The following is a 13,117-nucleotide window of genomic DNA, read 5'->3' as shown; positions in this document are numbered from 1 at the left end:
ATTGTGTAACCCAGCCAGCAGCCATCGCCGCCCTCCCATCTCCCGAAACAGAAAGAGGGAAGACAATAGAGGATGGAGGGATGGTAGACAGAGAGAGAGAGAGAGAGAGAGAGAGAGAAAGAGAGAGAGAGAGAGAGAGAGAGAGAGAGAGAAAGAGAAAATAATGAGTGCAAAGCTAGCGGTTGTTCTTGGCAGCTTCCTTGGCAGCCACAATGAGAGGAGTCAGACTGGAGAGAGGCTTCGCCACCTTCAGAAACTGATGCTGAGAGAGGAGAGAGGAGAGGGAGAGGGGGAGGGGGAGGGAAGATGGAAAAGGAAGGGAAGAGGAGGACGAGGAGGAACAGGGAGAGGAGGAGAGATGGAAGGAAAGGAAGAGTGGGAGAGGGAACAACGGAAGGAGGGAAGGGAAGAGAAGGGAAGAGAAGGGATTGGTGTGGAGAAAAGAGAAAGAGAAATATTTCAGTTTACTGTCCAAAAACAGAGAAAACAGTAACTCTAGGAAGATTTTAAAATGGGCTTCACCAGTTGTTCCATCACTGAGTCTGCCCCCATGTGAACAGTAACCTCTTTACAAGTGTGGAAAAGGGTCCTGTTCGCCGACAGGGCTCCATATGAACGCCCTGACGTGTGACGTGTATGACGTGTTGCTCATGCTTATTATGACATTTTCAGAGAGGGCGGAGGAAGTGAATGATTCAGAGGAGTTTTGTGTGTGTACAGATTTTCAGAATAACTTCATGTCTGAGGAAAATGTTGATATTCAAACGTCCTCACGTTTCCTGCATTGATGTTCCGTTTCCCGCTTGTTCGCTAGCTGAGTTATTAGCCTCAGTGGCTTCCAGACACCCACAGTGAGGAGTCCTTTAGCCTAGTAACGGTGTTGTCACGCCATGACCTGTTGCCCGCCAAGTATAACATGTACACGGTTTCCAGTGTCGAGACCACGAGCTCACGTCTGCCAGAGCATAAATACATATATTACTATTATCACTGCCTTTATATTCTGATTTAGATTTAACTAACCACATTCACTCACTCACACAGAGGAGCCATTAAGTTGACAGACCTCCTTCTCACACTGTATAAAGTTCCAGTTTCACCTCAGAGCTCTGAGTCATCGCGCGGTTACACAACTCACTTAGTAGCTCAGTTACACCTCCACCTCCACACCTCCACACCTCTACACCTACACCGACTGTCTGTCTGCCTGTCTGTTGAAGTAGGTCCACTAAAAGTGCTCGTTTTAGCCGCTGACAGGCTCAGACTGTCATTCTAAGTGTCTGACAGCATTATGGAAAGGATTATTTATTATTATTGTTGTGTGACTTTGTTGTGTTAAAGGGTTTATTCAGATCCAACACAATATTTGTGTAAAACACAATAACACAACCAAACTGTGGGATTCTCCAGTCTCTCTTCTCATCTTGTTAACCTACCTGCAGAAGCTCTTTAGCCGACCCTCTCTTCTCCACATCCATCTCCAGACATCGGTTCAGGAAGTCTCTGAATATCGTCGAAAGCTTCTCCGGGTTCTGCAGCTCCGGCGTCCCGTTGGTTGCTATGAGATACAGCGCCTAGGCAACGCACACATGCAACATGTTAGTCTACGTCCCATGAAGTATGCAAACACATGCTTAAAACCCCTGGCTGGGAAATTTGATAATGTTTTACTCTGGTGCCATCCGGTGGTCGTTCCACCGAGCCATCGTGCACCACACCAGCCCGATCATGAGACACATCATCTCCAACATCAGCTTTTAAAAACAAGGCTGGTCCTGTTATTTGATTATTTGAATTGATTCTTTCATAACACTGTAGTGCAGTGGTGTTGTCTAATGTGTTCTGGTCTCAGTTATCATGAGCGAGATGTGGAATACTTCCATTAAGGCTGTATGAATCCCACATTAGTACTGGACTAAGTATTGGACTCACACTCTGCCCTGTCAGGCTCCTGCAGCCCTCTGAATGATTTTCTCTGGCAGATATAACGAGGAGCTCAAACAGACAAAAAGCCGTCTGAAACATGCTGACACTGCAGAACAGCGGTAACTCTTAGCTGCTTGACAGCTCATTCGATCCCCCGTCTGTTTCTGCACAATTTAATTCTTCTGTGGCACCAAAACGTCAAAGACTCACTTGGAGAAACTCGCTAGACCAGCAACATCAAGGCCACAAACAACCCATAATGCACCACTGTGTATAGGAGCGGGGGTTACAGCAGCACTGTGAATACATAACTGTCTAGTCCTCAAACACAACATGTCCCCAGGTTTTTTCAAATGTCATTTGAATCTTAAATTCGAGCCAATATAACATATAGCTAGCATATATAACATTTATATCTATATCAGTATAATGGAGGAATCCTTTACATAAGTAAGAGTACTAACACCACACTGTTAAAATAGTCTGCAATGTTACTGCAGTAAAAGTATATAAGTATAACAAAGAAAATGTAGTAAAAGTGTTAAAAGTAAAAGTACTCTGTGCAGTAAAATCTCCTGTGCGACTGCTGAACTATATTATATTAAATTATATTAAATTATATTATATTATATCATATTATATTGAATGTTATTTTATTAAATTAAACTAAATTAAACTAAATTATATTATATTATATAATATTATGTATTGTATTATATTATATTAAATTATATTAAATTATATCAAATTATATTATATTATATTAAATTATATTATATCATATTATATTGAATTATATTTTATTAAATTAAATTAAATTAAATTAAATTAAATTAAATTATATTATATACACCATTAGATTTTTGTTACTCATAAATATAAAGGAGGATTTTACTGTGTCAGTTGGTTGAGCTGGAGCTCATTTTGAACTTTTTCATGTCAGACTGCAGATGATAATTATTTTCATTCTGGATTATTCTGCTTGTTATCTTCTCTATAAACCCATTCATTGTTTAGTTTGTCTGAAAATGGTGAGAAGAACCGTCACAATGAGCCGAAGCACAAAGTTACTCCTTCACAATGGTTTTGTTTTTAAAAAAAAAACCATAGAAATATTTAAAAGGAGAAGCAGCAATTCTTCACATTTTAAAAGCTGGAACCATGAAATGTTTTCAAAATATTATCAAAATCTGAATTTATTTTCACATATCAGCTAATGCAGTGATTTTTTTCAGCTGTACATGTCTAAGTAAGATTAATTCTTTACAAAAGATCAGATTTTATAAGCTCCTCATATGTTTTGTATGTAAAAATCTTAATTTGTAAAGTAACTAAAGCTTTCAGTTAAATGTTTGCATCAGTAAAGTACCTGAGTAGATGAGCAGTGACATTGTGTGTGTTGGTGATTTACTGTCAAACTGTTTTTATAATATTCAGAAGTTTTCAAGCCCTCAGTAAACACAAACTCACCCTGAGAGGGTTTTCGTTCAGGTACGGCGGCTCGCCCTCCACCATCTCTATGGCCATGATGCCCAGGGACCAGATGTCCACTTTGGGGCCGTAGGCTTTACGGGTCACGACCTCTGGAGCCATCCAGTACGGAGTCCCGACCATGGTGCTGCGTTTACTCTGCTCCGGTGTGATCTGGGCGCAGAACCCAAAGTCAGCTGGGAGGAGGAGGAAGAGGAGGAAGAGGAGGAAGAGGAGGAGGACAAAATTAATCCAGGGATTCCCTCTTCAGATTCCCTTGATTTACCATCAGTCTGTAAAATTCTGTGACCTGTTGAAAAGTGGACAAATAGTGGCTCGTGGGCCAAAACTGGCCGTCCAACAGAAACATCTGGCCCCTGACAAAAGCTGAAGTTTTCCTTTAATTGTTTGCATCAAACAGTAAATAACAATATAAATGTGAATGACGCGTCTTAAACACAAATAGGTGTCAGTCTAACTTTTAATCGGCCGTAAATGAAACAGAGGGGTTGACTTCGAAGTGAGATCAGTATGTGGAGCCTAAAATGTGATGAAGGTGGCTCTCTTTAACCTGGCTGCTGCTGCACCCCTCATATCTCTTACATCTCCATCCTTTAATGCAGCACCAACCAAACATTCATATGCTGTAAATGGGTGATTTGAAGCTTAATGGGTATTAACAGTGCTGAAGAAAACACTGGTACATGGACGGATGGTCACTGGGAATAACTGGACCTCAGTGTTGGTCAGAACAGACTCAGAGCTCCACCTGCTGGTCACTATAAGCAACTATAAGAACGACCTTCAGTGTTGTGCTGCTGATGGAACCACAAAGCTAAAGGCCGTGTGCCACAATAAATAAAGAATAAGTCAAACAGGACACGATGTCAGCAGCAGTGGACTGACTGAGTTTGACGGAGCCGTCCATGCCCAGCAGGATGTTGTCACTCTTGATGTCTCGATGGATGACCTGGTTCGAGTGGAGGAACTCCAACGCCTGGAGACACTGGAGAGAGAGACAGGCAGATGGAGAGAGAGAGAGAGAGAGAGAGAGACAGACAGCCGGAGAGAGAGAGAGAGAGACAGACGGAGAGAGAGAGAGAGACAGACGGAGAGAGAGAGAGAGAGACAGACAGACGGAGAGAGAGAGAGAGAGACAGACGGAGAGAGAGAGAGAGAGAGAGACAGACAGACAGAGAGAGAGAGAGAGACAGACGGACGGAGAGAGAGAGAGAGAGAGAGAGAGACAGACACGGACAGGGAGAGAGAGACAGACAGATGGAGAGAGAGAGAGACAGATGGAGAGAGAGAGAGACAGACAGATGGAGAGAGAGACAGACAAGGACAGACGGAGAGAGAGAGACAGACAGACGGAGAGAGAGTGAGAGAGACAGATGGAGAGAGAGACAGACAAGGACAGACGGAGAGAGAGAGACAGACAGATGGAGAGAGAGAGAGAGACAGACGGAGAGAGAGACAGACACGGACAGGGGGAGAGAGAGAGACGGAGAGAGAGAGAGACGGAAAGAGAGATGGACAGGGAGAGACAGACAAAGAGAGAGAGAGACAGACGGAGAGAGATAGACAGGGGGAGAGAGACAAAGAGAGACAGACAGAGAGAGAGAGAGAGACAGAGACAGAGACAGAGACAGAGATGTAAACATAACACTATGACAATAATTTCCAACTCACAACTAAAAGATGAACTCAGGTATTTCCAATAAAACTATTATTATTATACACTATAATTTACTGGACAGAAAAGTTAACCCCAATAAATGATCCTATGAAGAGACAAACCCTCACCAGATACAGACCTAATCACCATAAACTTGTTTTTGGTGAACTGTGACACACTGTGTATTTCTAGAAAAAACAACTCTCTTCTTTCAGGAGCCCCAAACTCTGAAAAAGGTCCCAGGAGATGGAGCGATGGTGTGAAAGTGGCCTCTTACCTCTCTGCACACAGCAGCTATCTGGGCTTCATCCATGCAGGTTTCCGTGACAACGTCAGTCAACGAGCCTCCAGCCAGGTACTCCATCACCACCCACAGCTCATCACCCACTAGGTAACTACGGCAACACATGCAGGCATTCATGTAAATGTTGTGACTTTCTTGTTGTGACATCAGACTTCAGGACAGGAAATGTGCTCCGGATCCAGAGACACTCGCTTTATTTCAATAGTTTTGATGGTGTCTGTGGACAAAAAGCTGTAATGTTTCCCCGACTGATGCAGGTGAGCGCTGCAGAAACCATAGAAAGAATAGAGAAGCACATTATGAAGCAGTGGACCTTCAGGTGATCACTGCCCACAGCATGTCCCGTGGACCTAAGGCTGCTCCTGGCTAATGTCTGGCCTGGGGGCAGGAAGGAGGCCGGGGTAAATGGCTTTGCTGAGGTCAGACCCAGTGGCAGGCATTTAGAAAGATAACAAATATAACCTGCAGTCTTCCTGCTGAAGTCTTGTTTGCTTCTGTTGGTCATACAGTATTAAACGCAGGCTGTTCTGTAAACCAGCTAAAAATTCCTCTTGATATATTTAAGTTTAGCTAAATATTCAAACACTAGACACAATTTTTCAACAGCTGCTCTGTTGGAAATTCAGTGGAGGAAAATGTAACATTCAACAGCAATTAAACAAAATTAATGAGACAAAAAACACACACACACACACACACACACAGGCTGCAAATCAGTGGCAGTGAAAACGCTGCGTCCATGGAGATGACAGCTGTACAGTCTTGCATGTGCCCCCCCCTACATGTTTAGTGGGTTGGCATGGCGACAGCAGCACTGCACTGAATAGCCTCTCCTCGTGGTTCGGTCCTCGCTGGCGTTTCCTCAGTAACGTCGGCAGCGTTTCCACCGCTCCTCAAACATCTGGAGAAGTTTCCGGGGGAGGAAACTCTGGGAACTTCACTGCTGGGCTCATTTTTTTTGTTTTTTACAGCAGATTGTGTTTGTTTCACATATTTACTGCGATCAATATTTCATTCTCTTCCATCAGTGCAGCAACATTAACAGAAGGATCTCTGCCGAGTGTGACTCTGCCAAAACTAAATAAAATCCTCCAACTGTGAAGCTGCAGCCTCCACAAAGGTTTGTCCGCTGGCAGGGCGGCAGTCCTGGAACAGGATCTGTCTGTCTGTCTGTCTGTCTGTCTGTCTGTCTGTCTGTCTATTCATTTTCATCCAGCTATTTATATAAATTCTAAGGTCTCCTTCTTTCTTCTCACCAACTAATCACATTTTCTCTCAAATCAAATACAAAGGAGACCCTATGTGTGTGTGTGTGTGTGTGTGTGTGTGTGTGTGTCTCACCTGTCCAGGTAGTTGACTATGTTTGGGTTCTTATTTTCCCTCATCACCAGAATCTCATTGATGATCAGCTCCTTCTTCGGCTGCTGCTGCAGGTTCATCTGTTTGATGGCAACCTGACAGAGAGGAAAGAAACCTGTGACTCTCCACGGCGGTCAGGACTCACTCACTCACTTTCATCGTTGGTGCATATCAATCACACAGAAGTGAAAGAAAAACTGAGAGCAGAGAGGCTGGAGAAAATGGGGAGAAGTGCTTACTGCACAAAGACAGACAGATAGACAGGTTTATTCAAAAACATAAAAGATAATAAGACGGGGAATAAAAGAAGACAAGAGGATGATAAGAAACTGAAGGCAGACGACAGACTGGCAGCCAGCACGGTTGGTGAGGAGGGGGAAATATCTAAATCCAAAGGCAGTAAAAGGTTGTTAGGCAGCGCAGCCTGACAGACTTTAAAAACCAGCACACAGACTAATCCTCAGAGAGTGAAACTGAGGAGGATTAGCGTGACAGACGAGATGAGCTCCTTTAAAATTAACCTGGAAGTCACAGCTGTTGAAGCCAGACTTGAATCCAGTTACCGCCACAATGTTCTCATTGTGCAAACTCCAGCTGAACTCACTGTTCCCGCCCCTCTGGTCTCTTTTCCTTCTTGGTTTCGCTTCATTTTACCTGACTGACGTGCCGACACCCTGGATGAACCCACATTTAAACATCCTGTTCAGCTTTAAACATCGACCGTCTTCCTACTTTGGACTTCATTTCTCCCTAAATTTGCAATCAAAACCCATCAGTCTGGGGAAATAAGTAACTCACTTGAGCTTTGGGTTATCCAGCTCTAATTATTCATCCATAGACCTGCTGAACCAAACTTACACACTGCAAGAACAGGTGTTCAGGGCACGGAGTGGGAATGCTCAATACTTCCTCGCAGTAGATCAGCGTCCCTGAGCCAGTAAACATGCAGCAGGCTTGTTCTAAGATCTAATAATGCTGGTGATTGCTGTCTGCTGCAGAGGCATTCAGGAGAAACACAGGTTAGCTGAGCACACTGTGACGGACGTGCGTTGGCGAGCGGTGCCACTCTTTGGTAAGAACGCTGCTGGAGCGTGGCGCCCACCCTCGGGCTCCTCCACAGGGTGCCCCAGTGAGTAGGCAGCTAACCCCTGTTAGCACTGTTAGCACGTCTGTGAGGTGTAGCAGCGGCTCTGATCTGAAGTCTGAAGGATTTCATTTCAATTCTGGATTTTATACATTTAGATTTATTGATACTGTGTCAACAGACAACTTCAAGTGGTGAAAAGGTTTATTTTTTATGGTGTAAAACTGTGTTTAGTAGAAAAAAGAGAAAAGGTGCTGAAACATAAACAGAAAACGTATGTTTAAACACTTTGTAGGTTAATATTTGTTAACATAAAGCTGCTTTGACTGTGTACAAATCAAAACTACATACTTGTGCTGAAATGTGTAATCTAATTTATTTTTTGTTGAAATGGATTTTATGAAAATTGGTGTTGAAAAGCATCGATCAGTATTGAAGTCAAGTTATTGGTACTGGTGCCCAAACTTCTTGAATGATACGCAGCCCCAGTCACTGCCCCTGGTACAAGTCCTGAGGCTTTGACTCATCATGGATGTTAAAGATGTTAAAAAACTCTGTTTGTCACATGTTAATATCTTAGTTATCAGATGGACTACCATAGAAAAACAGGGCATGGATGTCTGTACGTGCAGCCTCACAGAGCTGGCAGCATGGCAGGAAACTATCCTCCAGTTTTACCCACATGCCTTTTTGGCATCGTCACTATTCCCTTTGTAACAAAGATGTGTGGCTCGCTGCGAGCTGCAGGAGGACAGAGAGCAGAAGGAGAAAAAAGATGATGGAGGATGATAAAAGAAACCTACCTCCTGCCCTGTGGCGATGTCTATGGCTGTGTACACAGTCCCAGACGCCCTGGCAACAGACAGCACAGAGCTCCAGTTAAACTTTTTGCAGCATGTCATCACTTCTGTGTAGCATGAAAACTTTCTTTTGTTTCTGAAAGGCCACTGGAGGTAACACCGTGGATGCCACAGCAGACTCATGACTCACCCCTGTCCGATCTTCTCAAAGCGTGTATATTTCTTCTTGGGGTCTCCCACACTTACAATCGTTCCTACGGTTAGAAAAGAGAGAAAAAGAAGCAAAACTTCATTTATTGGTGGACTGAAACAAACAGTAACGTATGTGGATCTGACAGAGAGCAGGAAAAAGAGAACCGGCCCCTAAAATCCACGGCTGAATGGTGTTTTGACGCTGATTTTACAGAAACACTGAATCCAAATGGATAGAAGAGTCGGCGTCTTTCTATCCATTCGAATTCTGCTCTATGTTCATCACACTCAGGTCACACAGGTCAATGCAGCATGCCGACTGGGAGGAAGAGCAGAGAGAAAAGAGGAACAACGGAGAGAAAAAACAGAGAAGAGAATGAACGAGGGATGAGACAAAAACTGAACGGGACAGAAAAGAAATGAAAAAGTTTAAAAACTGTCAATTCAGGAAGGAAGAAGAGAGAAAAGCTGGTGAAAGCTTTCTTTCCATGAATGGAAGGAAAGAAAGACATGATGGAAAGAAAAGAGAGAGAAATGAAGATAAAAAAAGAGAGGACTGAGGGAAAGTAATAAAGAAATGAATACATGAAAAAGGAAAGACCGAAATGAAGAAAGGACAGAAGGAAAAGGGAAAGAAAGAAAGAAACTAACTAACTAACTGGGGGAGGGAATCAAGAAAGTGAAAAGAAAGAAAGACATGATTGAAAGAAAGAAATGATGTATATAAAACTCAAGAAAAAAGAAAGAGAAATGAAGATAAAGACAGGACTGAAGGAAAGAAAAATCCAGAGAGAAACGAAGAGAGGAGAGAAGGAGAGAAGGAAAGGAGGAGAAAGAAAGAAAGAAAGAAAGGATGTGGGGCAGCTCTGTCCACAGCAGGAAAGTGATTAAAGGACAAAACTCGGAGTCACTCTGTAACCGCGGGAGATGATGGAAGGAGAGGACGACCAATCAGACGTGAGGATTGGACAGTGGGGGGCGGGGACAGTGGATATCAGGCCTGTCAATCAGAGAGACAGACGGACAGACAGGCAGTATCCTGGTCTTACCAGCAGAGGGAGATCTGAGCACATCTGGACAGGCGTGGGGCAAGATTTAAAAAATATACAGGCTTTTATTCAGGGGTCAGAGACACAGCAACACATTTCAGCATGGGGAGGAAGACTTTCAAGATACGAGCCTTTATTCTGAAGGACTTTAAAACTATACACACTTCTAATAGAAAATATAATATCACCCTTTAATTTTAAGGGTGATGTTGTTTTATATTTTCATTTGTTTTGTATGGTTTTAATAACACAGATGTAACGTGTCATCACTGACTTTTATATTTTATCATTTATAGTTTACAGATTTAAAAAAAATACAAACTTGGATCATCACTGCAGGACATTTTCAAATATATTAATAAATATATATTCATGGATGGTTTGAAACTATAAAGACCAAATTATTTGATAATTTCGCAGATTTTAGACATCAGTTCAAAAGTGTAGGTAAAAGCTGCAGCCAATAATAGAATAATCGATTAGTTGTAAACTATAAAATAACTATTTTGGTAATTGATTAACCAGTTTGAGTCACTTATCGGTCCAAAGATATTCAGTTTATGGATGTGAAACAGAGAAAAGCAGCAAATCTTCACATTTAAGAAGTTGGAACTTAATCAAATGATTATTTGAGTTTAACTTAATTTAGTTCTTTAGTGGTTAGTTATGGTCCATCTAGATAAATGTGTCGACTTCAATCTGATTTAAAAGAAGTTGTTCAAATTGTTACTCTGAAGTGTTAAATCAAGTAGAAAGTCAGACTTTCAGACACAAAAACCTGCGTGTGAAGCGTCAGTTTGTCCTGTAAATATCCATATCTGGCTCATGTCACTTAAAAGTTAAAAGGAAAGCAGTGGGCTTCCAGAGGTCTGAGCAACAAACCACAGAGAATAATTCAAATACATTTATATCTGCGGTTCATTTCTGAGAAAACAAAACCACCGTCCTGTCAGCATGAGGAACTCAACAGAGCTCCGTCACCAAGCAGTCAGACCGCCATGTTGGAAACGGGACAAGAAAACGGAGGCTGAACATTAACACTTCAGTAGACGATAAAGAGTTTGAACACTGTGAGACACTGCAGGCAGCTTCTGTTGTTGGTAAGAAGTGATAAAGTTATGTAACGTCTTTCTCAGTGTCCACATTACAATCCTGTAAACTATTATTTTCATCTTGAGATGAAAACCTACAGAAATAAAGCACGATAAAACCTTTAAAATGGGCACATATATTACGTAGGTAGATCCTGTAAGAGGAAATACATCACATGTAGTGGCTGGTAGAACTTTTAGTGTTGTCTCACTCATGAAGAACTGTGTTTTCTGAGTTCAGCGTGTTAAAACATGGTAAAACACTGTTTAAAAACAAGAAGATAGTTGCTGAAATCACCACCACCAGCCTGACTTGAGCCGGAAATAAAATCAAACGTCGCTCTTTGAGAGAAACTTAGCGTGTGTGCATACAGCAGGAAGAGAGCGCGATGAAACAGCCTGTCAAAAATCAGAGTGTAGATGAGACTAAAATTAGCGCTCGGAGACTCACTGAACCGTGAAACAGCATCACAACTATGACTTTACACAATACACACGCAGGATAACGATGATTATTCATAGGCAAAATAATTACAAATTGCAGAGCACACAATAAATATAGAGAATAAGGAAAATAAAGCACTGTGTTATTAATAGAAAATACCCATAAGCCACTTTGATCGTGATGCTGAAGGACTCCTAACTGGTCACTGCTCATTGGTTTTGTCCTAATAAAGGTTTTTAAATGTAGGACTTACAGAGGACGGTTTCATCTTTAACTGAGCGGAGCTGCTGCTTTTCTTCAGCTGATCTGTCAGAGACTTTATCCAGGGAGAGTCCACAAATATTATTTCTATAAATAACATCTGAGCAGTGCCTCAGTCGCCCTGATTTTAAGTACATGTATATATTTTCAGAAAAGACTTTGACAGCTGCTCTCTGGAGCTCGAAGCTAACTGCTGCTAGCTAACATCTGGTGTAAGACTTTTGTCAAATGTTACGGATGATGCATGTTCATGATGCATCTTTTAAATGCCACCAAATCAGTTTATTCTAAAAAAAGACAATATTCCTACTGAGTTGTCTACATGGTTGAGGTTTAAATACGGCTCTGCTTCACGTAAAACGCTCCCATGGCGTAAATCCTATGGCTACACCCTTTAAATAGCTCCACTCCCCCACAGGTAGTCATGTCGGCCCGTGGTGAGCTCTAGTTGTCAGCATCTTTTGGACGTGCATCTCCAACCCAGCCCTGCAAACTATTGGCTGGCTGGTTTCTTTCCAACAGGAAAGAGGTCATGTGTCGTAAACTGCAGTAAAAACACCAACTAAGACACTGGACACGCTGAAGACATGAGAAATAATATTCAGAATATCCTAATGGAATATGCTGTTTACATGAACTGTACCAAATTTGAGTATCATCATATTTGGAACAATAGTGGACTATAATAGTGTGGATTTAAGTTATTATTACGTTGTCTGGTAAAGGTAACGTACATACACTATATGACCAAATGCATGTGGACACCCAAACATAACGGGTTTCAGGTTTTGCTGCAGGGATTCGCTCCCATTCAGCCACAGGAGCACTAGTGAGGTCCCACACTGGTGTTGGGTGATCAGGTCTGGCTCACAGTCGCTGTTCCACTTGACCCCAAAGGTGTTGGACGGGGATGAGGTGAAGTCAGGTTCTTCGGCAGAGTGTAGGGAGAACATTTCCTCATGGAGCCGTCATGTTCAGACACATGTGTCCACATACTTTTGGCCATATAGTGTGGTTGTTCCTTTAGTGTGTGTATGTAGGGTGTATGAAGGTGTGAGGCCTAAGTTTCGGATCCATTTAAGATGTGTTTGTGCGATTTTGAGAGAGGGAGTCTTACGTAGTTTCTCCAGGATCTCCTCGTCCGACATCTTCTTCTTCCTGGTTTTGTCCTGGGGGCGGGGCACAGAGGGCCCAGGGGCGGGGCTTGCGCTGGGAGGGCTGCTGGGAGCTCCGTCTGCAGGGGGGGCAGGGGTGACGGCGGCAGCGGCGGCGGTGGCGGCGGCCATTGGCGGGGAGATGGGGGAGGTCGCAGCATCTTTGGTCGGAGGGGGAGGGAGGGGCTCGATCACTGAGCGAGTGTATATCTGAAAGAAGAGCACAAGTTCAAATGAAATGTGAAATGTAAACACTGTTTTACAGCCAACTCACAGATACATTTGTTCTCCCAGGATGCAATTC

General features: G+C 42.8%; 1 protein-coding gene across 2 annotated transcripts in view; it reads right to left on the bottom strand.

The window, feature by feature from the left end:
• Nucleotides 1-66: 66 nt before the first annotated feature.
• Nucleotides 67-13,117, bottom strand: part of pak1 (p21 protein (Cdc42/Rac)-activated kinase 1) — a 46,945-nt gene continuing 33,894 nt past the window's right edge. For both annotated transcript variants that reach the window (XM_070828769.1, XM_070828768.1), the window contains exons 7-15: nt 12,777-13,023; nt 8,812-8,875; nt 8,625-8,673; nt 6,720-6,832; nt 5,352-5,469; nt 4,303-4,402; nt 3,397-3,593; nt 1,437-1,574; nt 67-262 (exon numbers count right to left, since the gene is read on the bottom strand). In XM_070828769.1, the coding sequence (XP_070684870.1) occupies nt 176-262; nt 1,437-1,574; nt 3,397-3,593; nt 4,303-4,402; nt 5,352-5,469; nt 6,720-6,832; nt 8,625-8,673; nt 8,812-8,875; nt 12,777-13,023 (1,113 nt within the window). In that variant the 3' untranslated portion in view covers nt 67-175. The remainder of the gene's footprint in view (nt 263-1,436; nt 1,575-3,396; nt 3,594-4,302; nt 4,403-5,351; nt 5,470-6,719; nt 6,833-8,624; nt 8,674-8,811; nt 8,876-12,776; nt 13,024-13,117) is intronic.

This window comes from Pempheris klunzingeri, chromosome 4 (assembly GCF_042242105.1).
Source record: "Pempheris klunzingeri isolate RE-2024b chromosome 4, fPemKlu1.hap1, whole genome shotgun sequence".
Taxonomy (NCBI): domain Eukaryota; kingdom Metazoa; phylum Chordata; class Actinopteri; order Acropomatiformes; family Pempheridae; genus Pempheris; species Pempheris klunzingeri.
Note: the sequence above shows the minus strand (reverse complement) of the source record. Positions and strands in the feature narration are given on the sequence as shown.